The sequence below is a fragment of the Salmo salar genome, chromosome 03, assembly GCF_965601325.2.
Source record: "Salmo salar chromosome 03, fSalSal1, whole genome shotgun sequence".
In the NCBI taxonomy this organism is placed as follows: Eukaryota; Metazoa; Chordata; class Actinopteri; order Salmoniformes; family Salmonidae; genus Salmo; species Salmo salar.
This window is the reverse complement of record NC_138293.1, coordinates 98557060-98585000: the sequence shown is the minus strand read 5'-3', so window position 1 is coordinate 98585000 and position 27941 is coordinate 98557060. Positions and strand designations below refer to the sequence as shown.

Here is a 27941-nt window from a genome sequence, read left to right as displayed (position 1 = left end):
TTTTGTCTATCCACACCAGACGTGACCAGGACACGCAGGTTGAAATATCAAAACAAACTCTGAACCAACTATATTGCTACGCAGACGCTAGTTGACGCTACGTAGACGCTAGTTGATGCTACGCAGACGCTAGTTGACGCTACGTAGACGCTAGTTGGCGCTACGCAGACGCTAGTTGGCGCTACGCAGACGCTAGTTGATGCTACGCAGACGCTAGTTGACGCTACGTAGACGCTAGTTGACGCTACGCAGACGCTAGTTGACGCTACGCAGACGCTAGCTGACGCTACGCAGACGCTAGTTGATGCTACGCAGACGCTAGTTGGCGCTACGCAGATGCTAGTTGATGCTACGCAGACGCTAGTTGACGCTACGTAGACGCTAGTTGACGCTACGTAGACGCTAGTTAACGCTACGCAGACGCTAGTTGATGCTACGCAGACGCTAGTTGACGCTACGCAGACGCTAGTTGGCGCTTGCGAGCAGTTTGGATTAAATGATTGAATAACATGTATGTGTACATTTATTTTGCAACGCTCGTGGCACAAGCGGTGGGGTCAGCATGTAAGTTAGCAGTAGTTGGCTAGCTAGCAAGCAAGGGATAAGAACATTGCCAGCCAGTAACGGCTTCTTGGGCATTATCACTTAAATACAACACACTACAGCTGACCTGTAGCAGACAATATAACTCTACACCTGGCTGAAGACAAGCCAAAACAAGACCGTATATGATGTTGATGTTCTTCCTCTTCCTCTTCTGTCTCTGACTCCGAATCTGACTCTGACACCGCTTCAAACCTGTCCTTTAGATATTAACTAGCCCTCAAACGCTTCTCTGTCTGCCTCTTGCTGAGTCATCTTTACTTCGGCAATCAACTTGATACTCACATCATTACTTGACTTGGGAATCTACAGCAACTCTGCAGCTAATTCTACTTCTTTTTCTGATGACACTTCTCAAACCCTTCCTCAAAATCTTCCTTAAACTCTTCCTCAGTCTCTTCAAATTCTTCCTTAAAGCCTTCCTCAAACTCTTCCTCATAATCTACCTCAAATTCTTCCTTAAACTCTTCCTCAAACTCTTCCTCAATCTCATCCTCAACTTAAACTCCTCAGACTTTAGCTAACCCTTGGTCTCTCATTCATCCTCTGTCTTCACCTCTAAACCCTCCTCTTCTATAGCAGCCTTTTCTTCCAGCTCTTTAACAGTGTTTAAGGTCTAACCCCAACCATCCAGAGACATGTTTCTTACATGGCTCTGGAAACCAACTATACCTCTAACTCAACTCATTTCATTTCCTCTCTGTCTGATTCTGGCATCTCTTCTTCTTCCCTCTCCAAATTCTAACTTTTTCTTCTCTTCCTCCAATATGGCCTTCTATTCTGCCTCTTCCCTCTGCCTCTAATTCCAATATTTCCTCGACATTCCCGTCCTTCCCAGGCGAGGAGGAGGAGGAGGAGGAGGGGAGTCATCTTTCAGCAGCAGTCCTCGTCGCGTGGGGAGCATTGGGAATGTCAGCCTCAGTGGGACTGGGAGCCGGAGGAGCAGAGCTGGGAATAATGAAGGGAATGGTGGGAATGTTGGGAATTCTGAGAACACAAACAACGTTCCAGAAGAGGAGGAGCCTCTGTTCTCGTCCACCCCGCCTCCGGAGGACATCAACGGAACCCGGCCGGAAGAGTAGAGGGACAAAGTCTCACCCCTCCTTTTAAACACTGTCCATCCTTCTTCCTGTCCTTTCCTGACTTCCATCAATACATCTTTCTATTTCCTGTCCTTTATCCCGCCCTCGTTCCCTCTCCTTCCATTCCTCCTTTTATCTTTCCCTCCTTCCACTCCTCCCTCATTCCCTCTCCTTCCATTCCTCCTTTTATCTTTCCCTCGTTCCCTCTCCTTCCATTCCTCCTTTTCTCTTCCACTCCTCCCTTCTTCCCTCCCCCTCCCTTCTTCCCTCCATCCCTACTAAAATTCTTATACCCTGCCCCCTTTTTATGCATCACCTGTCTGTGACAATAGCTTTGATTGTGTCACCAAAATGTCAAAGTACGGTGTGAGCTGTTTTAAACTGAATTTATATCTTATTTCAGATGTCATAATATATATCTGAAGTTATATCTTATTGCACTTAGACACAAAAGATTGTTTTTCTCTCTATGCACATTTATTTGATTATATTTTCAAGCAGAGGCTATATGTTAGAAGAAACTAATTCTGTAATGTGAATTGAGTTTATATAGAGTAAACCCATGGACAATACTTTCTAAAGACAGCCTGATATCTGATTAAATCTGTCTTTGTTTTTCATTCATAATGAGTTCCTTACTGATGCACACACACTACAGTCCTACTACTACTGCTATGATCTACGTTGATTTTAGGTTCACATAAAACTATATTGCTACAATCATACTAGCCTCGTCCCAGATCTGTTTGTACCATCATGTCAACTCATTGTAACTCATGATGACAGACAGACTGGTACCCAGGCTACAATCCCACAGGACACAGACAGACTGGTACCCAGGCTACAATAGTCTACAGGATAGACAGACTGGTAGCCCGGCTACAATAGTCTACATGGCTTTTAGTACCATTCAGTGTCAAGGGTTATTAGGCTGAATTGTTTGTGAAAACACCTAAATATATATTTTAAATGCTATAAACTATTTTCATTCACCACAATCGTGTGTTCTTGTCTGTGGATTTTGTTCAACAGCAACAAAACTAAGAGACATCGCTTTCACCAAGTCAGTTTTATTGAGGACAGTTGGGTCAGATACACATTTAACCAAGCATGACTTATTAGATACAGGAAGAGGCATCCCAGGATGAAAAACTAAATCTGTATATTTTAGTACAGAAGCTTGTGAGTGGCTACACAAAGCAACATGACATCTCATTGGGTGCCCATCTCTGTGACTTCCTGATTCACAGAAACAAGACACACCCCATCCATACAGTGAGGTTTTTAAAGCTAGACATTTCAAATGAGATTGCTTCATACATTCTACCCCCTGAGCAACAAGCAGTAAGTCACACGTAGGTATCCACTCCCATTTTAAACACACAGAACATTATTTTCTTACATCCTATATTATTACTAGTACCATACAGGGAAAAAGTAAGAACCCAAAGCAAGTGAATCAACCCTTACATGTATTTTGTAACATAAAACACGTTTCCTTGAAGTAGTCATATGTCCCCCTCATCACAGAACAAGGTTACTTTCAGGGTTGGGCTCAGTTCCATTTCAATTCAGTCAATCCTGGAAGTAAACAGACGTTCCAATTACAAATGTCTGTCAATTAAAAAAAAGAGAAAAAAGTGTATTTCAGTTTACTTCCTAAATTGAAACAGACTTGGTAACTTTTATACTCTTGGATGGCAAAAGTACTGAACTGAACTGAGCAGCCAACTAATAATATTCTTCTCTTTCACTTTTGATTTTCCTCATTTCCAAACCCATTTTTTTTTTTTTTTTAAAGAAGCACCTAGCTCTGGCACTTGGTAAATCTGTAAGGATTGGATAGGTATAAACATGGTGAATACTTCACCTAGCCTAATCAGAGGTGTTATTTAGCATATTGCGTTGCTACTCCTGTCTATCCAACAGTTTCAGATCTACTACATTTGCCTAGGACCTAGGAAGGTAGTTGGGGCTGAATATTAGTTTGTTTGGCATTAAGTCTATGACGCTATATCATTGGCTAGAACAGAATGGGCTGAGGTGTATTACCGGTACCTGAGCAGTAGAAAGAGACCACACTGAGGTCCCAGCTACAGAGAGCCATCTTTAATAAGGTCAGACCACACTGAGGTCCCAGCTACAGAGAGACATCTTTAATAAGGTCAGACCACACCAAGGTCCCAGCTACAGAGAGACATCTTTAATAAGGTCAGACCACACCGAGGTCCCAGCTACAGAGAGACATCTTTAATAAGGTCAGACCACACTGAGGTCCCAGCTACAGAGAGACATCTTTAATAAGGTCAGACCACACCAAGGTCCCAGCTACAGAGAGACATCTTTAATAAGGTCAGACCACACCGAGGTCCCAGCTACAGAGAGACATCTTTAATAAGGTCAGACCACACCGAGGTCCCAGCTACAGAGAGACATCTTTAATAAGGTCAGACCACACCAAGGTCCCAGCTACAGAGAGACATCTTTAATAAGGTCAGACCACACTGAGGTCCCAGCTACAGAGAGACATCTTTAATAAGGTCAGACCACACCAAGGTCCCAGCTACAGAGAGACATCTTTAATAAGGTCAGAGCACACTGAGGTCCCAGCTACAGAGAGACATCTTTAATAAGGTCAGAGCACACTGAGGTCCCAGCTACAGAGAGACATCTTTAATAAGGTCAGAGCACACTGAGGTCCCAGCTACAGAGAGACCTCTTTAATAAGGTCAGACCACACTGTGGTCTCAGAGTAAGGCACAAAGCTTCACCCAACAGGATATAAGCGACTACGTGCTGTTCATCAATATAGGTGTGACAGTATTTGAGTGCGTCCATTCCCTATATAGTACCCTACTTTTGACTGGCTCCTATGACTGAGTAGTATGCCCTTACTTTTAACTGGGGAAAAAAGAAGGGCCCTATACAGGGAATGGGTTGGTATTTAACACACAAGCCTGTCATCACAGAATGAACCAACACCAATACCCAAAACATAGGGGTGAGAATGATCAGCCAGGTATTCAAACCCACATACCCAGGCCATTAGGGCCTTTAGAGACTGTGTTAGCCCACTGAGTTAAAGCCAAGGCATTACCCTAGGGAGCTAACGCAAGTCTTCAGATCTCAGGCAAGGTTATTCACCATGCAGGCATAGTAACCCCAGTGGTTCACAAGCAGTGGTACTAGAACCCTTGGGGGTAACTGGCCAATCCACAGGGACTACTTGAGAAGACTCCTGAGACCATAGGCTTACTGGTCAAAGACTCATGAGACCATAGGCTTACTGGTCAAAGACTCATGAGACCATAGGCTTACTGGTCAAAGACTCCTGAGACCATAGGCTTACTGGTCAAAGACTCATGAGACCATAGGCTTACTGGTCAAAGACTCATGAGACCATAGGCTTACTGGTCAAAGACTCATGAGACCATAGGCTTACTGGTCAAAGACTCATGAGACCATAGGCTTACTGGTCAAAGACTCATGAGGGGGTATAGGGCAGAGCATGGAGTACATTACTTGGTGGTGTACAGTACCGGTTGTGAACCACTGGTTTATCCTAGCCAAATAACCTCTGTTACACTTGCGTCACCATATACAATGTGTTAAACACTTGTCATATGGGTTAAAAACCCTGAGATTCCAAACCACAGTGGCATTCATAGGGTTGAAAAATTCAGGTAACTTAAAAAAAAGAGAAAAGGATTTCCGGAAGATCCTGGTTGGAATGTTGGATTTCTTGCTTATTCCTGCTTGATTCCGTGAATCTTCTAACCTTGATTTATGGAATATGTGGGAACTTTGAGAAAGTTAATGGAATTTTGCAGTCCTAGTCATTCACAGGTAAGGCCGTCGCATAACAAAAATAAATCTTGACTACCCTCTGTGCAACATACGTGGCTGTCTGAGTTCATATCCAAATATCAACATTTCCACGTACAACTATAAAATACGGCTTCAATCTCCACGTGGATTACTCATGGATTGTTCATTCATTCATTCATTCATTCATTCATTCAAGACTTCTACTGTATTGCTATAGTTCAAACACATTATAGTTCAAGAAGGCATCATTAACTTTGGTAATCTAACTGTGTTTTAATATCAGCCTAGCCATGTTGAAGAGCTCTATCAGCCTAGTCATGTTGAAGAGCTCTATCAGCCTAGCCATGTTGAAGAGCTCTATCAGCCTAGTCATGTTGAAGAGCTCTATCAGCCTAGCCATGTTGAAGAGCTCTATCAGCCTAGCCATGTTGAAGAGGTCTATCAGCCTAGCCATGTTGAAGAGCTCTATCAGCCTAGCCATGTTGAAGCTCTATCAGCCTAGCCATGTTGAAGAGCTCTATCAGCCTAGTCATGTTGAAGAGCTCTATCAGCCTAGCCATGTTGAAGCTCTAAAGGTGAGCGCAGGCTAGCGCTCAGTCAGGTTTTACCAGGCCGACGTGCCACCATCAGTAGCACCCTCAACACTATAGACTAGGATAGACGGCTCTTGTGCCACAAAGCCGGTTTAAACATGGGCAGAGCGAGCCATTGAGGACTTTCACCATTTTGAAGTGGCTGGTACTTGCTATCGGTCAGGAAAGGATTACAGAATTCCATCCAGGTCAGTAGGACTGATCAGCCAATGAATTATACTATACTAACATTACATAACTGCAGGTGTCAGTAAATCACCAACGTTGGCTTTATACCTGTTCAGACAACACCCTCCAGGGGGCAGTAATTTACCAACCTTTGCTTTACCGTTGAAGAAGAAATTGACTATTTTAAAATTGAGAAATCCCTCAATGGCACTGCCCATGCTGTCACAGAAGCCCTCTCTATGCCGAACACATTCCTCAACCTAACCAATAACCCACAGATCAGATTACCCTAACCCCAATCCCCACCCTTAACCATTAGAGGGACATCTGATTCTGGACCTGCAGTAAAAAGGTGCAAAGTATATCTATTCCTTACCAAACCTTCTACGCCAACTTTCCTTCTGCCTCCTGACTTGTCCCAAGATGTCCTGGTTTTTCCAGAAATCCTGACTGAAGGATTCCAGATTCCCTGCTTACTACACCCTGATTCTGAGAATCTTCCAACCAGGATTTCTGGAAAACCAGGGTATTTTTGGGAAAGTTACCTGAATTTAGCAACCCTACTCCTGACCCTCTTAACACTCCTTCCACTTCCTGTCGTTAACCAGTAGGCGTCACTGTTCAGTCACAGTATTATTATTCAAACATTGGTAGGCAAAACAAGGGGGTGTATTCAAGTGAAGTAAAATATACATTTTTTAAATATAATCATCATTGTGTGGATAAACGTTCATTCCAGTAAGACTTCTTCCTCCATAAAACAACCAAAGGAACAAAAACAGATCAAATGTAACAACAAAACATGTGCCGTCCTGTGGCGTCCTGTAGCGAGACACTGTGGTTACGTCTCAAATAGCACCCTATTTCCTACATAGTGCACTACTTTTGACCAGAGACCTATAGACCCTGGTCACACCCTGTTCCCTAGATAGTGCACTACTTTTGACCAGATATGGGTCCGCTACAGGTTAGTCCCAACAGGAAGTGCCAGAGCCATAAGCCCCGCTCCTAGAAGCCTCTCTCAGTCCTCGATAAGAGACCCCCAGGGCAAAGCATCCTGGGTAAAGTGCAGAGGAAGGAGTACCGTTGATCCGTGACGTCATCAAAGCTCCTCAACGGCGCTCTAGAACAGTTGATATCAACACTGAGGTTCCATGACGTTCCATTGCATTAGAGGGTGAGGTTCTGTCTCAATGACGTTCTAGAACTCTAGACTCACTTCCGTGATGTCCAGTGATCTGGTCCATTCCTTTCCAGAGTGAGAGCTGTACGCTAGCACATTAAACCCCATTGGAAGCTGAAAGCTGGGATACAAGCCTGGTGACCTAGGGAGACTGTGCTGGGCAGGGACATATTCATTAGTGCACGCTGTAGCTAACTGGAGAAAAACATTTTGCAACAGAACAGGTTTTGCACAAAAAAACAACAGCAGTTTATTGGACAAGTTCAGTTAGTCCTTCCCCGTTTCAGCCAGTTTACCGCCATTCGGTGTCTAGTGAATACGACCCTGATAGATATGAAGGGAGGGGATGATGAGGTGTGGGGCTAGGGTGGAGGGGGGGAGTTCACAGAATAATTTTGGGTCCTGGTCCGAAGTCTAACATCTTCACCATTCTGTAACACACAACAGAAACAGATTACTTTAACAGCACACTACAACTAACAGAATGATTCAGACTTCAACTCAGGCTATTTTCAGCCATTTTGTTAGGACTCCATCCCAGGCTATTTTCAGACTGTCATTCCCCAATAGGCCTTGTTGTAAGTTAAGGATCATCATCGTTCATTAATATCATGTAGACTACTAAATCAGCGTTATATTTGTTCATTAGGTTGTAGGCTACGACATTACGACTAATGGGCTATTTTTTTTAATGTATTGGTCTTCAGTGTCCATTTCATTCTCTGATGGGCTGTCAGGTTCCAGTTTAATGTAATACAAACTAAACAGATCAGAATGTAGATCCCTGACAGAGTAAATGTCTGTTACAAACTAAACAGATCAGAATGTAGATCCCTGACAGAGTAAATGTCTGTTACAAACTAAACAGATCAGAATGTAGATCCCTGACAGAGTAAATGTCTGTTACAAACTAAACAGATCAGAATGTAGATCCCTGACAGAGTAAATGTCTGTTACAAACTAAACAGATCAGAATGTAGATCCCTGACAGAGGAAATGTCTGTTACAAACTAAACAGATCAGAATCTAGATCCCTGACAGAGGAAATGTCTGTTTACATTACTTGATTCAATTGTAGGTAGGCTATGAAATGGCTTGTCAAGTCATTGGTTGAGTAACAAATGTCACCCTATTCCCTACTGCACTACTATCAACCGGGGCCTATAGGGAATAGGGTGCCATTTGAGATGCAGTCATTATTGAGCTAGTCGTAGAGCTAGCTATAGTTGACCCCCTCACCCTTTCTCGTAGAGTCCGTTGGTGGTGGACGGTGTGTCAGAAGAAGTGCCTCTCTGGATGGGTGGTGCCCCCTGTCCCCCAGAGAGGGTACTGCAACCAGGAGACTGTTCATAGACAAACTCCTTACAGGACGCTAGTTTAGACTCCAGGTTCTGAAACCACAGGCATGGATGGATGCAGGCGCAGGCCGCAGGGCGCACACACACAGTTATGTTATGTGTTTGTGATATCATGATCAGAGGGGAAGACAGAACAGTGTTGTGACCAGAGGGGAAGACAGAACAGTGTTGTGATATACATGAATGTGTTGTGATCAGAGAGGAAGACAGAACAGTGTTGTGGTCAGAGAGGAAGATGGAGAGAACAGAACAGTCAGCAGACTTCCTGTTACAGCTGTACGACTTACAGGAAACAGATGTTAAATCACACAGAGACAGAACCCCTGCACTACCTGTATGAGGGAGGTATTAGTGCAGGGGTTCTCAACCTTTTTCCCCCAAGTCCCCCTTTTTTAATGTCACTTGAATTTAATATTGGCTAATCAATAAACACCAGCTTGATTTTGGTTTAATTTGAACATTGTTGTTTTGAAGCTCATTTCCAGTCATTCTACATAGTTTAACAAAATTTAGGGAGGCTATTTAATGATAATAATAGATTTAGAAAATAAAGTCTAGACCTGATTGCCCCAAATGTTATTCCACTACCAATTATGTTTTATTAGAATTATTTATATTAACCCTCAATTTAATTATGCATACTCTTTTACAGAAAGTGATTTGATCAATTGATAGCGACAGTCACATTGTATCAGATGACTTTCCCAACCAAAGTCCAATTTCTCCAACTCCTCCAATTTAGAAGGTCGTAGCTCAGCTTCTGAATGTCATAGCGACAAACCAATATATGCCCATGTACATCAGGGCCACGTCTTCCTCTGCCATTTTACTGCTTGCTGCTAGCCTAAAGCGTTTTACTGCCTGCTGCTAGCCTAAAGCGTTTTACTGCTAGCCTAAAGCGTTTCACTGCCTGCTGCTAGCCTAAAGCGTTTCACTGCCTGCTGCTAGCCTAAAGCGTTTTACTGCCTGCTGCTAGCCTAAAGCGTTTTACTGCCTGCTGCTAGCCTAAAGCGTTTTACTGCCTGCTGTTAGCCTAAAGCGTTTTACTGCCTGCTGCTAGCCTAAAGCGTTTTACTGCCTGCTGCTAGCCTAAAGCGTTTTACTGCCTGCTGCTAGCCTAAAGCGTTTTACTGCCTGCTGCTAGCCTAAAGCGGTTTACTGCCTGCTGCTAGCCTAAAGCGGTTTACTGCCTGCTGCTAGCCTAAAGCGTTTTACTGCTTGCTGCTAGCCTAAAGCGTTTTACTGCTTGCTGCTAGCCTAAAGCGTTTTACTGCTTGTTGCTAGCCTAAAGCGTTTTACTGCTTGCTGCTAGCCTAAAGCGTTTTACTGCTTGCTGCTAGCCTAAAGCGTTTTACTGCTTGCTGCTAGCCTAAAGTGTTTTACTGCTTGCTGCTAGCCTAAAGCGTTTACTGCTAGCCTAAAGCGTTTTACTGCTTGTTGCTAGCCTAAAGCGTTTTACTGCTTGTTGCTAGCCTAAAGCGTTTTACTGCTTGTTGCTAGCCTAAAGCGTTTTACTGCTTGTTGCTAGCCTAAAGCGTTTTACTGCTTGTTGCTAGCCTAAAGCGTTTTACTGCTTGTTGCTAGCCTAAAGCGTTTTACTGCTTGTTGCTAGCCTAAAGCGTTGCGGATTTATACATAATTTTAGATCTGTATTCGCAAATTGTAAAAATAAAATTATAATAATAATTACCCATCAAATAAAGGAAGGTCCCGCGCGCCCCCCCCCACCACCACCACCAAACGTTGACGACCCATATGGAGGTTGGGAACCCCTAGTGTAGTTGTTGTGTAGTGTGTAGGTGGGTAGTGTGTGTATGAGAATTAGAAGACAATCATCGCAGACCTTCAATGAACATCATCTTACCCCGACTTTCCTCAGCAGTTCTCCTACGATGTTGAGAGCTGAGATACGTGTCGACATGGTGAGAGGAGCACCTGATAGGCCATCGCCTGAACACACACACACACAATAATAAAGAGTTTTACATCTCCTGGTGTGATCCGGGAATTTAGTGAGTAGACACATTTTATACATGAACACATACACGGGGGCACTCACCTCTGCTGTAAGAGGGTGGGGGGGTGGTGAAGGGGCTTGCTGAGGGGTGGGGGGGTCTGGAGGGCGTGGAGAGGAGGGATGGAGGGAGAGCAGGAGGAGGAGCGGTATGGAGGGATGAGGGCGGTCGTGTGGATGAATGGGAGGTATGGAGGGATGTTTTGTCCTCCGTCTTGTCTGAGTTCTTGGTGACAGTGAAGGACAGTCGTCTTTCCTGCTTCTGTTGGACAGCCAACTCCTGTCTTAGATCTATGACACACAGAGAGACAGTAAGAAAGCCTGTCCCTTTAACTGATGATGTCATAGCTAGCACAGCTCTGAGGGATCATTCCATCCCTGGTTCAGCCCCCTGCGCCTGTGGAGAGGAATCTCCGGCTTGGAACATTATTATTTCTAGCTGTTAACCAGACCAACAGGAGCGCCAGTTAACCAGACCGCCAGTTAACCAGACCAACAGGACCGCCAGTTAACCAGACCAACAGGACCGCCAGTTAACCAGACCAACAGGACCGCCAGTTAACCAGACCAACAGGACCGCCAGTTAACCAGACCAACAGGACCGCCAGTTAACCAGACCAACAGGACCGCCAGTTAACCAGACCAACAGGACCGCCAGTTAACCAGACCAACAGGACCGCCAGTTAACCAGAACGCCAGTTAACCAGACCGCCAGTTAACCAGACCAACAGGACCGCCAGTTAACCAGACCAACAGGACCGCCAGTTAACCAGACCAACAGGACCGCCAGTTAACCAGACCAACAGGACCGCCAGTTAACCAGACCAACAGGACCGCCAGTTAACCAGACCAACAGGACCGCCAGTTAACCTCTTAGGGCTAGGGGGCAGTATTTACACGTACCCGATTTAATCTGGTTACTACTCCTACCCAGTAACTAGAATATGCATATACTTATTAGATATGGATAGAAAACACCCTAAAGTTTCTAAAACTGTTTGAATGGTGTCTGTGAGTATAACAGAACTCATATGGCAGGCAAAAACCTGAGAGATTCCTTTACAGGAAGTGGCCTTACACCTACAGTTTTAGATAGAGCCAGAGCCAGAGCTGAATGGAACTCTTTACCAATCCATATTTCTCAGGCAAAAAGTAAAGACCATGTGACTGGACAGGAAATAGAGGGCATCAACTGACTGTTAAATGTGTTTCCTGTCAGGTATTTTAATTGTCTGTATTGTCTACGTGGTAAATGTTCGTAAAGTCTTAATTTGTAATTGTTTGTAATGTCTTATTAATTGGTGTTGGACCCCAGGAGAATGAGCTAACATGACGGCGTTAGCTAATGGGGATCCTAATCCTAGACACACCTCTGGCTTCATCCTTCAGTCTCTGAACTGACTCCAGTAGACTCCTTCTCATCCAGCTGACTTTAATACAGCAGTATTAGACATAACAGAAAGGGTAGGTCTGAGATAGAGGTAGGCTAGGTGTTTCATGTCTTCATACCTCTGGCTTCATCCTTCAGTCTCTGAACTGACTCCAGTAGGTTCTCCTTCTCATCCAGCTCACTCTCCAGGAAGGCATTCCTCTCTATCACATGGTTCATCCTCTGTTCAAAGTCCTCCAGAGACATGATGGTAGCCCTGATGGAGGGGTGACAGAGAGGAGGAAAAGATTAATAGGTAGAGTTAGTGTACATCATTAAGCACCATTCTCTATTCTACATGTAAGAATCCTGCCAGTGAGATGGTCCAGGGAGTAGAGAGAGAAAAGAGAGGTGCTTATGATATAGGGCTCTCTCCAGGTCATCATTTGCCTGCTCCAGTTACACTCCCCCCTCTCTCTCTCTCTTACCTCTCGGATCTCTCCAGGTCATCGTTAGCCTGTCCAGTTACACTCCCCCCCCTCTCTCTCTTACCTCTCGGATCTCTCCAGGTCATCGTTAGCCTGTCCAGTTACACTCCTCCCCCTCTCTCTCTCTCTTACCTCTCGGATCTCTCCAGGTCATCGTTAGCCTGTCCAGTTACACTCCCCCCTCTCTCTCTCTCTTACCTCTCGGATCTCTCCAGGTCATCGTTAGCCTGTCCAGTTACACTCCCCCCTCTCTCTCTCTCTTACCTCTCGGATCTCTCCAGGTCATCGTTAGCCTGTCCAGTTACACTCCCCCCTCTCTCTCTCTCTTACCTCTCGGATCTCTCCAGGTCATCGTTAGCCTGTCCAGTTACACTCCCCCCTCTCTCTCTCTCTTACCTCTCGGATCTCTCCAGGTCATCGTTAGCCTGTCCAGTTACACTCCCCACTCTCTCTCTCTCTTACCTCTCGGATCTCTCCAGGTCATCGTTAGCCTGTCCAGTTACACTCCCCCCTCTCTCTCGCTCTTACCTCTCGGATCTCTCCAGGTCATCGTTAGCCTGTCCAGTTACACCCCCCCCCTCCCTCTTGGATCTCTCCAGGTCATCGTTAGCCTGCTCCAGTTACACTCCCCCCCCCCTCTCTCTCTCTCTTACCTCTTGGATCTCTCCAGGTCATCGTTAGCCTGTCCAGTTACACTCCCCCCCCTCTCTCTCTCTCTTACCTCTTGGATCTCTCCAGGTCATCATTAGCCTGTCCAGTTACACCCTCCCCCTCTCTCTCTCTTACCTCTCGGATCTCTCCAGGTCATCGTTAGCCTGTCCAGTTACACCCTCCCCCTCTCTCTCTCTCTCTTACCTCTCGGATCTCTCCAGGTCATCGTTAGCCTGTCCAGTTACACTCCCCCCTCTCTCTCTCTCTCTTACCTCTCGGATCTCTCCAGGTCATCGTTAGCCTGTCCAGTTACACCCTCCCCCTCTCTCTCTCTCTCTTACCTCTCGGATCTCTCCAGGTCATCGTTAGCCTGTCCAGTTACACCCTCCCCCTCTCTCTCTCTCTCTTACCTCTCGGATCTCTCCAGGTCATCGTTAGCCTGTCCAGTTACACTCCCCCCTCTCTCTCTCTCTCTTACCTCTCGGATCTCTCCAGGTCATCGTTAGCCTGTCCAGTTACACCCTCCCCCTCTCTCTCTCTCTCTTACCTCTCGGATCTCTCCAGGTCATCGTTAGCCTGTCCAGTTACACCCTCCCCCTCTCTCTCTCTCTCTTACCTCTCGGATCTCTCCAGGTCATCGTTAGCCTGTCCAGTTACACTCCCCCCTCTCTCTCTCTCTCTTACCTCTCGGATCTCTCCAGGTCATCGTTAGCCTGTCCAGTTACACTCCCCCCTCTCTCTCTCTCTCTTACCTCTTGGATCTCTCCAGGTCATCGTTAGCCTGCTCCAGTTACACTCCCCCCTCTCTCTCTCTTACCTCTTGGATCTCTCCAGGTCATCGTTAGCCTGTCCAGTTACACTCCCCCCTCTCTCTCTCTCTTACCTCTCGGATCTCTCCAGGTCATCGTTAGCCTGTCCAGTTACACCCTCCCCCTCTCTCTCTCTTACCTCTCGGATCTCTCCAGGTCATCGTTAGCCTGTCCAGTTACACTCCCCCCTCTCTCTCTCTCTTACCTCTCGGATCTCTCCAGGTCATCGTTAGCCTGTCCAGTTACACTCCCCCCTCTCTCTCTCTCTTACCTCTCGGATCTCTCCAGGTCTTCATTAGCCTGCTCCAGTTACACTCCCCCCTCTCTCTCTCTTACCTCTCGGATCTCTCCAGGTCATCGTTAGCCTGTCCAGTTACACTCCCCCCTCTCTCTCTCTCTTACCTCTCGGATCTCTCCAGGTCATCGTTAGCCTGTCCAGTTACACTCCCCCCTCTCTCTCTCTCTTACCTCTCGGATCTCTCCAGGTCATCATTAGCCTGCTCCAGTTACACTCCCCCCTCTCTCTCTCTTACCTCTCGGATCTCTCCAGGTCATCGTTAGCCTGTCCAGTTACACTCCCCCCTCTCTCTCTCTCTTACCTCTCGGATCTCTCCAGGTCATCATTAGCCTGCTCCAGTTACACCCTCCCCCTCTCTCTCTCTCTTACCTCTCTCCAGGTCATCGTTAGCCTGTCCAGTTACACCCTCCCCCTCTCTCTCTCTCTCTTACCTCTCGGATCTCTCCAGGTCATCGTTAGCCTGTCCAGTTACACCCTCCCCCTCTCTCTCTCTCTCTTACCTCTCGGATCTCTCCAGGTCATCGTTAGCCTGTCCAGTTACACTCCCCCCTCTCTCTCTCTCTCTTACCTCTCGGATCTCTCCAGGTCATCGTTAGCCTGTCCAGTTACACTCCCCCCTCTCTCTCTCTCTCTTACCTCTTGGATCTCTCCAGGTCATCGTTAGCCTGCTCCAGTTACACTCCCCCCTCTCTCTCTCTTACCTCTTGGATCTCTCCAGGTCATCGTTAGCCTGTCCAGTTACACTCCCCCCTCTCTCTCTCTCTTACCTCTCGGATCTCTCCAGGTCATCGTTAGCCTGTCCAGTTACACCCTCCCCCTCTCTCTCTCTTACCTCTCAGATCTCTCCAGGTCATCGTTAGCCTGTCCAGTTACACTCCCCCCTCTCTCTCTCTCTTACCTCTCGGATCTCTCCAGGTCATCGTTAGCCTGTCCAGTTACACTCCCCCCTCTCTCTCTCTCTTACCTCTCGGATCTCTCCAGGTCATCATTAGCCTGCTCCAGTTACACTCCCCCCTCTCTCTCTCTTACCTCTCGGATCTCTCCAGGTCATCGTTAGCCTGTCCAGTTACACTCCCCCCTCTCTCTCTCTCTTACCTCTCGGATCTCTCCAGGTCATCGTTAGCCTGTCCAGTTACACTCCCCCCTCTCTCTCTCTCTTACCTCTCGGATCTCTCCAGGTCATCATTAGCCTGCTCCAGTTACACTCCCCCCTCTCTCTCTCTTACCTCTCGGATCTCTCCAGGTCATCGTTAGCCTGTCCAGTTACACTCCCCCCTCTCTCTCTCTCTTACCTCTCGGATCTCTCCAGGTCATCATTAGCCTGCTCCAGTTACACCCTCCCCCTCTCTCTCTCTCTTACCTCTCTCCAGGTCATCGTTAGCCTGCTCCAGTTACACCCTCCCCCCCTCTCTCTCTTACCTTTTGGATCTCTCCAGGTCATCGTTAGCCTGCTCCAGCTCTCTGATGTATTTATGGAGCTGGTCTCTGATGGCCGTGGTCTCAGCCAGGTCTTCTTCCAGAGTAGAGATCTGATGGTACACCTCCGAGTGCTGCCTTTCATACTTCTCCTGGAGGGGATAGGGGGCAGAAGTGGTCAACAGTAGTACCTCAACAGAGTTTCTCAACTCCTCCAGTACCTCAACAGAGTTTCTCAACTCCTCCAGTACCCCAACAGAATTTCTCAACTCCTCCAGTACCCAAACAGAGTTTCTCAACTCCTCCAGTACCCCAACAGAGTTTCTCAACTCCTCCAGTACCCCAACAGAGTTTCTCAACTCCTCCAGTACCCAAACAGAGTTTCTCAACTCCTCCAGTACCCCAACAGAGTTTCTCAACTCCTCCAGTACCCCAACAGAGTTTCTCAACTCCTCCAGTACCCCAACACTGTTTCTCAACTCCTCCAGTACCCCAACACTGTTTCTCAACTCCTCCAGTACCCCAACACTGTTTCTCAACTCCTCCAGTACCCCAACACTGTTTCTCAACTCCTCCAGTACCCCAACAGAGTTTCTCAACTCCTCCAGTACCTCAACAGAGTTTCTCAACTCCTCCAGTACCCCAACAGAGTTTCTCAACTCCTCCAGTACCCCAACAGAGTTTCTCAACTCCTCCAGTACCCAAACAGAGTTTCTCAACTCCTCCAGTACCCCAACAGAGTTTCTCAACTCCTCCAGTACCCCAACAGAGTTTCTCAACTCCTCCAGTACCCCAACACTGTTTCTCAACTCCTCCAGTACCCCAACACTGTTTCTCAACTCCTCCAGTACCCCAACACTGTTTCTCAACTCCTCCAGTACCCCAACACTGTTTCTCAACTCCTCCAGTACCCCAACACTGTTTCTCAACTCCTCCAGTACCCCAACACTGTTTCTCAACTCCTCCAGTACCCCAACACTGTTTCTCAACTCCTCCAGTACCCCAACACTGTTTCTCAACTCCTCCAGTACCCCAACACTGTTTCTCAACTCCTCCAGTACCCCAACACTGTTTCTCAACTCCTCCAGTACCCCAACACGGTTTCTCAACTCCTCCAGTACCCCAACACTGTTTCTCAACTCCTCCGGTACCCCAACACTGTTTCTCAACTCCTCCGGTACCCCAACAGAGTTTCTCAACTCCTCCAGTACCCCCATCAGCACATTTTTGATGTAGCCCTGGACAAACTCACCTGATTCAACATAAAGCCCTCAATGAGTTGAATCAGGTGAGTTTGTCCGAGGCTAATCTAGTATGGGCCCTGTTCTATAGCAGTCCACTATATGGGGAGTACGGGCCCTGTTCTATAGCAGTCCACTATATGGGGAGTACGGGCCCTGTTCTATAGCAGTCCACTATATGGGGAGTACGGGCCCTGTTCTATAGCAGTCCACTATATGGGGAGTACGGGCCCTGTTCTATAGCAGTCCGCTATATGGGGAGTACGGGCCCTGTTCTATAGCAGTCCGCTATATGGGGAGTACGGGCCCTGTTCTATAGCAGTCCGCTATATGGGGAGTACGGGCCCTGTTCTATAGCAGTCCGCTATATGGGGAGTACGGGCCCTGTTCTATAGCAGTCCGCTATATGGGGAGTACGGGCCCTGTTCTATAGCAGTCCGCTATATGGGGAGTACGGGCCCTGTTCTATAGCAGTCCGCTATATGGGGAGTACGGGCCCTGTTCTATAGCAGTCCGCTATATGGGGAGTACGGGCCCTGTTCTATAGCAGTCCACTATATGGGGAGTACGGGCCCTGTTCTATAGCAGTCCACTATATGGGGAGTACGGGCCCTGTTCTATAGCAGTCCGCTATATGGGGAGTACGGGCCCTGTTCTATAGCAGTCCGCTATATGGGGAGTACGGGCCCTGTTCTATAGCAGTCCGCTATATGGGGAGTACGGGCCCTGTTCTATAGCAGTCCACTATATGGGGAGTACGGGCCCTGTTCTATAGCAGTCCGCTATATGGGGAGTACGGGCCCTGTTCTATAGCAGTCCACTATATGGGGAAAAGGGGACGCATATATAGTATCTTTAGAAGACTTAAGTCGACTCCTGTGGTGTAGAACAACAACGGGGTGATGGTGGTGTAGACCAACAACGGGGTGATGGTGGTGTAGACCAACAACGGGGTGAGGGTGGTGTAGACCAACAACGGGGTGATGGTGGTGTAGACCAACAACGGGGTGATGGTGGTGTAGAACAACAACGGGGTAGTGGTGGTGTAGACCAACAACAGGGTAGTGGTGGTGTAGACCAACAACAGGGTGATGGTGGTGTAGACCAACAACGGGGTGAGGGTGGTGTAGACCAACAACGGGGTGAGGGTGGTGTAGACCAACAACGGGGTGGAGGGGTGGTGTAAACCAACAACGGGGTGAAGGTGGTGTAGACCAACAACGGGGTGAGGGTGGTGTAGACCAACAACGGGGTGAGGGTGGTGTAGACCAACAACGGGGTGGAGGGGTGGTGTAAACCAACAACGGGGTGAAGGTGGTGTAGACCAACAACGGGGTGATGGTGGTGTAGAACAACAACGGGGTGAGGGTGGTGTAGACCAACAACGGGGTGAGGGTGGTGTAGACCAACAACGGGGTGAGGGTGGTGTAAACCAACAACGGGGTGAGGGTGGTGTAGACCAACAACGGGGTGAGGGTGGTGTAGACCAACAACGGGGTGAGGGTGGTGTAGACCAACAACGGGGTGAGGGTGGTGTAGACCAACAACGGGGTGAGGGTGGTGTAGACCAACAACGGGGTGAGGGTGGTGTAGACCAACAACGGGGTGAGGGTGGTGTAGACCAACAACGGGGTGAGGGTGGTGTAGACCAACAACGGGGTGAGGGTGGTGTAGAACAACAACGGGGTGAGGGTGGTGTAGAACAACAACGGGGTGAGGGTGGTGTAGAACAACGGGGTGTTGGTGGTGTAGAACAACAACGGGGTATGGTGGTGTAGAACAACAACGGGGTGATGGTGGTGTAGACCAACAACGGGGTGATGGTGGTGTAGAACAACAACGGGGTTATTGGTGGTGTAGACCAACAACGGGGCGATGGTGGTGTAGAACAACAACGGGGTGATGGTGGTGTAGAACAACAACGGGGTGATGGTGGTGTAGAACAACAACAACAGGGTGATGGTGGTGTAGACCAACAACAGGGTGATGGTGGTGTAGAACAACAACGGGGTGATGGTGGTGTAGACCAACAACGGGGTATGGTGGTGTAGAACAACAACGGGGTGATGGTGGTGTAGACCAACAACGGGGTGATGGTGGTGTAGAACAACAACGGGGTGATGGTGGTGTAGAACAACAACAGGGTGATGGTGGTGTAGAACAACAACGGGGTGATGGTGGTGTAGACCAACAACAAGGTGATGGTGGTGTAGAACAACAACAGGGTGATGGTGGTGTAGACCAACAACAGGGTGATGGTGGTGTAGACCAACAGGGTGATGGTGGTGTAGAACAACAACGGGGTGATGGTGGTGTAGACCAACAGGGTGATGGTGGTGTAGAACAACAACGGGGTGATGGTGGTGTAGAACAACAACGGGGTGATGGTGGTGTAGACCAACAACAAGGTGATGGTGGTGTAGAACAACAACAGGGTGATGGTGGTGTAGAACAACAACAGGGTGATGGTGGTGTAGACCAACAGGGTGATGGTGGTGTAGAACAACAACAGGGTGATGGTGGTGTAGACCAACAGGGTGATGGTGGTGTAGAACAACAACAGGGTGATGGTGGTGTAGACCAACAACAGGGTGATGGTGGTGTAGACCAACAACAGGGTGATGGTGGTGTAGACCAACAACAGGGTGATGGTGGTGTAGACCAACAACAGGGTGATGGTGGTGTAGACCAACAACAGGGTGATGGTGGTGTAGAACAACAACAGGGTGATGGTGGTGTAGAACAACAACAGGGTGATGGTGGTGTAGAACAACAACAGGGTGATGGTGGTGTAGAACAACAACAAGGTGATGGTGGTGTAGACCAACAACAGGGTGATGGTGGTGTAGACCAACAACAGGGTGATGGTGGTGTAGAACAACAACAGGGTGATGGTGGTGTAGACCAACAGGGTGATGGTGGTGTAGAACAACAACAGGGTGATGGTGGTGTAGACCAACAGGGTGATGGTGGTGTAGAACAACAACAGGGTGATGGTGGTGTAGAACAACAACAGGGTGATGGTGGTGTAGAACAACAACAGGGTGATGGTGGTGTAGAACAACAACAGGGTGATGGTGGTGTAGAACAACAACAGGGTGATGGTGGTGTAGAACAACAACAGGGTGATGGTGGTGTAGACCAACAACAGGGTGATGGTGGTGTAGAACAACAACAGGGTGATGGTGGTGTAGACCAACAGGGTGATGGTGGTGTAGAACAACAACAGGGTGATGGTGGTGTAGACCAACAGGGTGATGGTGGTGTTGCACAACAACAGGGTGATGGTGGTGTATAAATCCAGCAGACTGTTAGTGAGGCCATATTCATCAAGACAACAGAATGTATCTTCAGTTACACAGGGTATATGAAATGTACATTCAAGTGTTCCAGGCAAAGATATATAACAGCCAGCAGATCAGCCTGACAGTTTGTTAGGGAAATGACCGGATGATAAGACTAGCCGTCTTAAATTTCTGCACCATCTCAATTATCTCTTCATGCAAATACTCACGTTAACCAGTAGCCATGTCAGTCTAATGGGCCTGCAGTCTAATCTTTGCTTCCTCAATTTCTCTCAAAGCTCATTGGAGAGGGGATCCAAGGTCCCTCCCTCCTCTAATGATCTTTGAGAGGAAACAAGAATTTTGACAGCTAGTACCTTTTCACACACAGCCCAAGTTTGGTAATAGATAGACAGGATGCTGTAGCTTTTGTAACTTCCTGTCTGACTCAACCGCTGGCAGCGTGTCACAGGAAGTACATCCATCAGGAAGTGAGAGTCAGACATCGTCAGCGGTTCCAAAGTGATGTCACCTCAAGCACAGCCAGGCATGCACTAACGCCCCGCACCTCTGATTCAGAGGGTTACATGAGGAAGACACATTTCAGTTGAACAACTGACTAGGTATCCCCCTTTTCCTTCCCCTAACCACATTCCCATCCACAGTTATGCAAGTAGTCATACTGAAGACTATTTTTTATTTTTTTATCCTGACAGCTGTGATGGAAAGAGGAAGTTTCAGTAATATAAAAAATAAAATAAAAATACAGACAGGTTTCCATCCAATTGGTGACAGATTCTACCTACTGACAGTCACTTAATTAGGCTATGTCAGGAATATATTTAGTTTTATTGGAAGTTAGTTGGCTGCTAGACTGTCTAATTACTGACCCCCCCCCCCCCCCCCAATTGATTTTGTTAGTACTCACTCAGATATATTAAAAACTGCAAACATTTCTCTCCACCCTACGGCAAAATCTGTACAATAGCAATTAATTTGCAGTAAACTGCTAATTGTTCTCTGCCTCATGGCAAAATTAGTAAAATGACATGAAATGAGTTATAAAACTGATGAATCTCTTCTCTGCCTCTGGAGTGCTCACCTCTTGTGATGAATATAGTCCCTCATCACACACACACACACACACACACACACACACACACACACACACACACACACACACACACACACACACACACACACACACACACACACACACACACACACACACACACACACACACACCTGTCCCATGGAGAGTTCTTTAGACCAGCAGCCTCCCTATCATCCTCAGAGATAGCAGGCTCATAAACACTGGCCCAAACTGTCAACTGGCTGATAGGTATTTTCCTATTCAAATACAACTGGGACTGCAGGCGTTGCATCAGACAGACCCGGGTCACGTTCAGTAGCAAAACGTTGTCGAAAATCGAAAACAGTCCCTCCTGCCTGACCTGTGCTCTTTGGAATGTCTTGCCGTAAAAGCCAAACTCAATATCCACGTTGACTCTCCCTCATGTCACTCTGCTGTTGAGCTTGATTGACTGTCTTGACCTGAATCAACTTGTTGATGTTCCCCCCCCCCCCCCCCCCCACACACACACCCCCGTGGGCACATACTTGACCTGGTCATCACTGACCCCATCAACAACATGCCGGTCTATGACCTCGGTGTGCCTGACCACAAGGTTGTCTCACTGGACTTGACATTCCTTCCCCCTCTAACCAAGTCCAAGCATCACATACGTTGCCAGAACTAGAAAAAAATGTTGACCCAGCCAGCCTGTCAGTGGATGAAACTGTGGAGTTCTACAACCAATCCCTGACCAGTGTGCTTGACCTCCACGCCCCCATAAAAATACAGGACATCACATTCGCTCACTCAGCTCCCTGTTAAACTCCATGTCCCGAACCGGCTCATAGCCCATAACAAAGAGGGGAAACAACATGAAGATAATAAAGTAAACTATATACAATTAACAATGGTGTGTGTAGCCAGTTCAGTAGTGTAAGTGAGTGGTTGCATGCATAGATGGTGATAATGATGGGTGTTGAGAGGTGCCAAAAACAAACAAACCACAAAATGTCACAACCAAAACATAACAGTGTGTCTGCGTGGAGAGTCTCCTCAATGAATGGGAGAAAGGTGTATTTATCCCCGGGACACACCCGGGCCCAGATGTGTCCCATTTCACTGACGACCCTCCCGGCTTCGCCCACCGACATCCTATTAAGGAAAACAAGAGCAAAGAGAGAGAATTCAGCAGACAGAGTGGGAGGGTCATCACATCCAGAACTGAAAAATACTAAATCCATTGGCTGCATCCTGCAGCATCTCAGAAACTTGGGCCTCACCATCCTTTTAAGACCACTGTCAACAGCTCCCTTCTGAAGCCCGCCCTGGATCCAGAAGTGCTGGCTAATTACAGGCCAACATCCAACTTCTCCTTTCTAAGGTGTTGGAAAAAAGTGGTTGATGTACAGCTTCAAGGCCATCTCAATCAGAACCACCCATTTGAGAAGTTCCAGTCACGTTTCCGGCCGGCCCACAGCACTGAAAAACGGCCATACTCAGGGTCACCAATGACCTGCTGATGGCAGCTGATGCAGGCTGTCTCCAGATCCTCCTGGACTTGCACGCAGCTCTTGACACTGTCGACCACCCCACCCTCCTGAAAAGCCTCCGGGTCACCATTGGACTGTCTGGACCAGCTCTGAGCTGGTTCCACTCCTACCTCTCAGACAGGACTCAGTACGTGTCGCTAGGTGGGTCCAGGTCCCAGACCCACCATGTCACCTGCGGTGTCCCACATGGATCTGTTCTTGGACCCATCCAGTACATGCTCCCCCCTTGGGTTGTGTGGAATCTCCTTCCACTGCTATGCTGTTGACACCCAGCTGTAAGTGTCAACTGCCCCCAAGTCCCTCTGATGCATGTGCCCGTCTGAACACCTTTCTTGAGGAGGAGAGATGAGGGCATGGATGAAGCAAAACGTCCTTCAACTGAACAGCAGCAAAACCGAAGCCCTACTAGTTGGCAGCCCCCACCAGGTCCAGCATGCACCTATAACACACCTCACCATTGCAGGACAGAACATCCTTCTGTCCCCCCTCAGGTTCCAGTCTGGGTGTAAAGCTCCATTCCTTCCTGACCTTTGACAGCCGCATCAAACAAAAGTGTAAAGCGTCATTCTATCACCTCAAGAACATTGACCAAACTCAGTCCCACCCCCTCACTCAGTCTGATGCAGAGAAGCTGGTCCATGCCTTTATCTCCTCAAGGCTGGACTACTGCAACACATGCTTCATCAGGATCCCTGGCAGGAGTCTCCAGGATCCCTGGCAGGAGTCTCCAGGATCCCTGGCAGGAGTCTCCAGGACTACTACAACACGGTCTTCATCAGGATCCCTGGCAGGAGTCTCCAGGACTACTACAACACGGTCTTCACCAGGATCCCTGGCAGGAGTCTCCAGGACTACTACAACACGGTCTTCACCAGGATCCCTGGCAGGAGTCTCCAGGACTACTACAACACGGTCTTCATCAGGATCCCTGGCAGGAGTCTCCAGTACTACTACAACACGGTCTTCACCAGGATCCCTGGCAGGAGTCTCCAGGACTACTACAACACGGTCTTCACCAGGATCCCTGGCAGGAGTCTCCAGGACTACTACAACACGGTCTTCATCAGGATCCCTGGCAGGAGTCTCCAGGACTACCACAACACGGTCTTCACCAGGATCCCTGGCAGGAGTCTCCAGGACTACAACACGGTCTTCACCAGGATCCCTGGCAGGAGTCTCCAGGACTACTACAACACGGTCTTCACCAGGATCCCTGGCAGGAGTCTCCAGAAGCTCCAGTACATCCAGAACAGCTCTGTCAGGATCCTGATGAGAGTGAGGAAACACCATCACATCACCTCCATCCTGGCATCGCTGTACTGGCTCCCCATCTCAACACCACCACATCACCACCATGTCAGAGGAAGGCCCTAAAAATTGTCAAAGACCCCAGCCACCCCAGTCATAGACTGTTCTCTCTATTACCGCATGGCAAGTGGTACCGGAGTGCCAAGTCTAGGACAAAAAGGCTTCTCAACAGTTTTTACCCCCAAGCCATAAGACTCCTGAACAGGTAATCAAATGGCTACCCGGACTATTTGCACTGTGTGCCCCCCCCCCCCCCCAACCCCTTTTTACGCTGCTGCTACTCTGTTTATCATATATGCATAGTCACTTTAACTATACATTCATGTACATACTACCTCAATTAGCCCAACTAACCGGTGCCCCCGCACATTGGCTAACCAGGCTATCTGCATTGTGTCCCACCACCCGCCAACCCCTCTTTTACGCTACTGCTAAACTGCTCCCGCACATTGGCTAACCGGGCTATCTGCACTGTGTGCCCCCCCCCCAACCCCTCTTTTTACGCTACTACTACTCTCTGTTTATCATATATGCATAGTCACTTTAACTATACATTCATGTCCATACTACCTCAATTGGCCCGACCAACCAGTGACCCTGCATATTGGCTAACCGGGCTATCTGCACTGTGTCCCACCACCCACCACCCGCCAACCCCTCTTTTACGCTACTGCTACTCTCTGTTTATCATCTATGCATAGTCACTTTAACCATATCTACATGTACATACTACCTCAATCAGCCTGACTAACCGGTGTCTGTATATAGCCTCGCTACTTTTATAGCCTCACTACTGTATATAGCCTGTCTTTTTACTTTTGTTTTATTTCTTTACCTACCTATTGTTCACCTAATACCTTTTTTGCACTGTTGGTTAGAGCCTGTAAGTAAGCATTTCACTGTAAGGTCTACACCTGTTGTATTCAGCGCACGTGACAAATAAAGTTTGATTTGATTCATAACAATGTCCCTCCTTATCTCAAGGAACTGCTCTCCTCCATAACTCCACCCTCAGGTCAAGAGATAACCTGCTCTTCCACACCCCCGGGACCAAGCTCCGTCCCTCGGGGATCGGGCTGTCAGGTCAAGAGATAACCTGCTCTTCCACACCCCCGGGACCAAGCTCCGTCCCTCGGGGATCGGGCTGTCAGGTCAAGAGATAACCTGCTCTTCCACACCCCCGGGACCAAGCTCCGTCCCTCGGGGATCGGGCTGTCAGGTCAAGAGATAACCTGCTCTTCCACACCCCCAGGACCAAGCTCCGTCCCTCGGGGATCGGGCTGTCAGGTCAACTTTTTTTGTTGTTGATTTTATGCACCCGCAGATTATTCTGTATAATGAGAAGAGCTTTACAAATGTAATAAATAATAATAATAATGTTATTATAATGAAGGGCTTGATAAGTTGAATCAGGTGTGCTAGTTGTGTAATAGTTGAAATAAATGGAAGGGCTGGGGGTCCCTGAGTAGAGGTTGGAAAAACGCTGCTCTAAACTAGAGTCAAGTCAACAGTTCATACCTTGTAGTTCTCCAGTTCCATGTGTAGCCTGTTGTTCTGTGTGACGAGTTCTCGGTTCTGTGTCTCACACTGCTTGAGTTCAGTCTCCAGTTCCACCTCGTAGTCACGACTCATCTGCTGGAACTCCTGCAGCTCCTCCTGCACCTCCTCAGCCCTGGGAGAGGTTAGGGGTCAAGATGGTGGTCGTGGAGTAACAGAGGACACTACGGTTTAAGCAGATACCTGTGGGTACCTCTGCTGGGGCCTGGCAGACTGCTCCTTTCTCTCTCTGTCTGTGTGTGTGTGTGTGTGTGTGTGTGTGTGTGTGTGTGTGTGTGTGTGTGTGTGTGTGTGTGTGTGTGTGTGTGTGTGTGTACCTCTGTTGGTGCTTGGCCGCCTGTTCCTTCCAGTAGTCCACCTCTTCCTCCAGAGAGACAAACTTAAGGGGCTCTGGTTCTCCCATCTCTACCCACACCACTGGTAACGCTTCTCTCCCCGATCTCTTCTTCTCTCCCTCTCTTACAGTTCTCCTCTCACTGAGTCAGTAAATGGAAGGAAGGAAGGCGAGAGTCAGTAAATGGAAGGAAGGAAGGCGAGAGTCAGTAAATGGAAGGAAGGAAGGCGAGAGTCAGTAAATGGAAGGAAGGAAGGCGAGAGTCAGTAAATGGAAGGAAGGAAGGCGAGAGTCAGTAAATGGAAGGAAGGAAGGCGAGAGTCAGTAAATGGAAGGAAGGAAGGCGAGAGTCAGTAAATGGAAGGAAGGAAGGCGAGAGTCAGTAAATGGAAGGAAGGAAGGCGAGAGTCAGTAAATGGAAGGAAGGAAGGCGAGAGTCAGTAAATGGAAGGAAGGAAGGCGAGAGTCAGTAAATGGAAGGAAGGAAGGAAGGCGAGTCAGTAGGCTAAACTTAGATGATCAACAGTGTTGATACTTTTTCTTCCAAAAGAGATAAAGAGTTCTCTATTCAGCATTTCCAAGTCAACAATGTGCTTCAGGCAAGAAAGGACAGCAGAAAAGGGTTACAGGAGTTTAGTGCAAACTACAACGACATAAGTCAGTCATCACCTAGCTAGCTAAGGAGTGCGCGGTCAGTGTCAACTGATGACAATAGGCTGGCTGTCAAACTATAGGAACACAAAGAAAAGCACAACGGCCAGGCTTAATGAACATCAATTTTATTTATAAAGCCCTTTTTACATCAGTGGATGTCAAAGTGCTGTACAGAAACCCAGCCTGAAACCCAAAACAGCAAGCAATGCAGATGTAGAAGCACGGTGGCTAAGAAAAACTCCCTAGAAAAGCCAGAACCTAGGAAGAAACCTAGAGAGGAACCAGGCTCTGAGGAGTGGCCAGTCCTCTTCTGGCTGTGCCGGGTGGAGATTATAACAGTACATGAATATATCATGTTTATTCAAACAAAGAAAATGGACCAATTTGGAATATGACTTGTTTATTTTGTAGCTATTGCCATTCTACTCATAACCAAAGTCTTAAAAGCAGTGTTTGTAAGATTTAAACAATATCTGAACTAGTACATTCAAGTATTTGCTAACTGATGTTACAAGCAAACAAGGCAGCAAGCAAAAGAGACTGCACTTTGGTCAGAATACAAAAGGGGAAGTGTATTCTCGCCTTCACACCAGTAACAAGCAGTGTCAACTGGATAACGTTAGATTGCTATGCTTGCAATATGTAGTCTCTGGTCAAAATAAGTAGCTATGCTCTGGCATTTATTTTCTGCCAATTTTACAATAACGCAAACAGAGTCAGAATTGACAAAATGCAGTTACAAATGTATATGTGCAGACAGCATAATTTGCCTATACATCGAACTAACGGACGAGTCTGTCATAAATTTACGTTACCATCGCGATTTAAATCCCAGTATATTGACAGTTGATACTAACCTATCTAGGATTGCTTGTGGTGGCTAGCAGCCGGTGCTCCAACGGTGCCGAAAGATGACGGTACCTTTATAACGGAGCTACAAAAGTATCCAGAAAATGTTGTTACATAGATCATTCCTTGGCCGAAAGTAGTAACAAAGTTGCCAACTAGAACAATGCGAAGGCTGCATATCTCTTTTGTCCAAAGAAGACTCATCGCTAACCCTCCAACCACCGCGATA

The 27941-nt window shown here is 47.6% G+C and overlaps 2 protein-coding genes across 3 annotated transcripts in view; one reads left to right on the top strand and one right to left on the bottom strand.

Moving 5' to 3' along the window:
• LOC106594706 (myosin-11) overlaps positions 1 to 2676 on the top strand; it is a 55701-nt gene extending 53025 nt beyond the window's left edge. The window contains exon 45 of one of the 2 annotated variants that reach the window (XM_082972937.1): positions 810 to 2676. In XM_082972937.1, coding sequence (XP_082829063.1) covers positions 810 to 816 — 7 coding nt within the window. In that variant the 3' untranslated portion in view covers positions 817 to 2676. The remainder of the gene's footprint in view (positions 1 to 809) is intronic. The other variant, XM_082972936.1, reaches the window with a different exon arrangement.
• A 63-nt stretch (positions 2677 to 2739) lies between these two features.
• On the bottom strand, positions 2740 to 27941 carry LOC106601996 (nuclear distribution protein nudE homolog 1). The gene is made up of 9 exons (XM_045715869.2): positions 27721 to 27941; positions 26193 to 26351; positions 25837 to 25990; positions 15864 to 16012; positions 12339 to 12475; positions 10875 to 11120; positions 10680 to 10765; positions 8697 to 8848; positions 2740 to 7888 (listed from the first exon to the last, which is right to left on the bottom strand). The coding sequence occupies exons 2-9, from the start codon at positions 26276 to 26278 to the stop codon at positions 7840 to 7842; spliced, it is 1059 nt and encodes a 352-aa protein (XP_045571825.1). The 5' UTR covers positions 26279 to 26351; positions 27721 to 27941; the 3' UTR covers positions 2740 to 7839.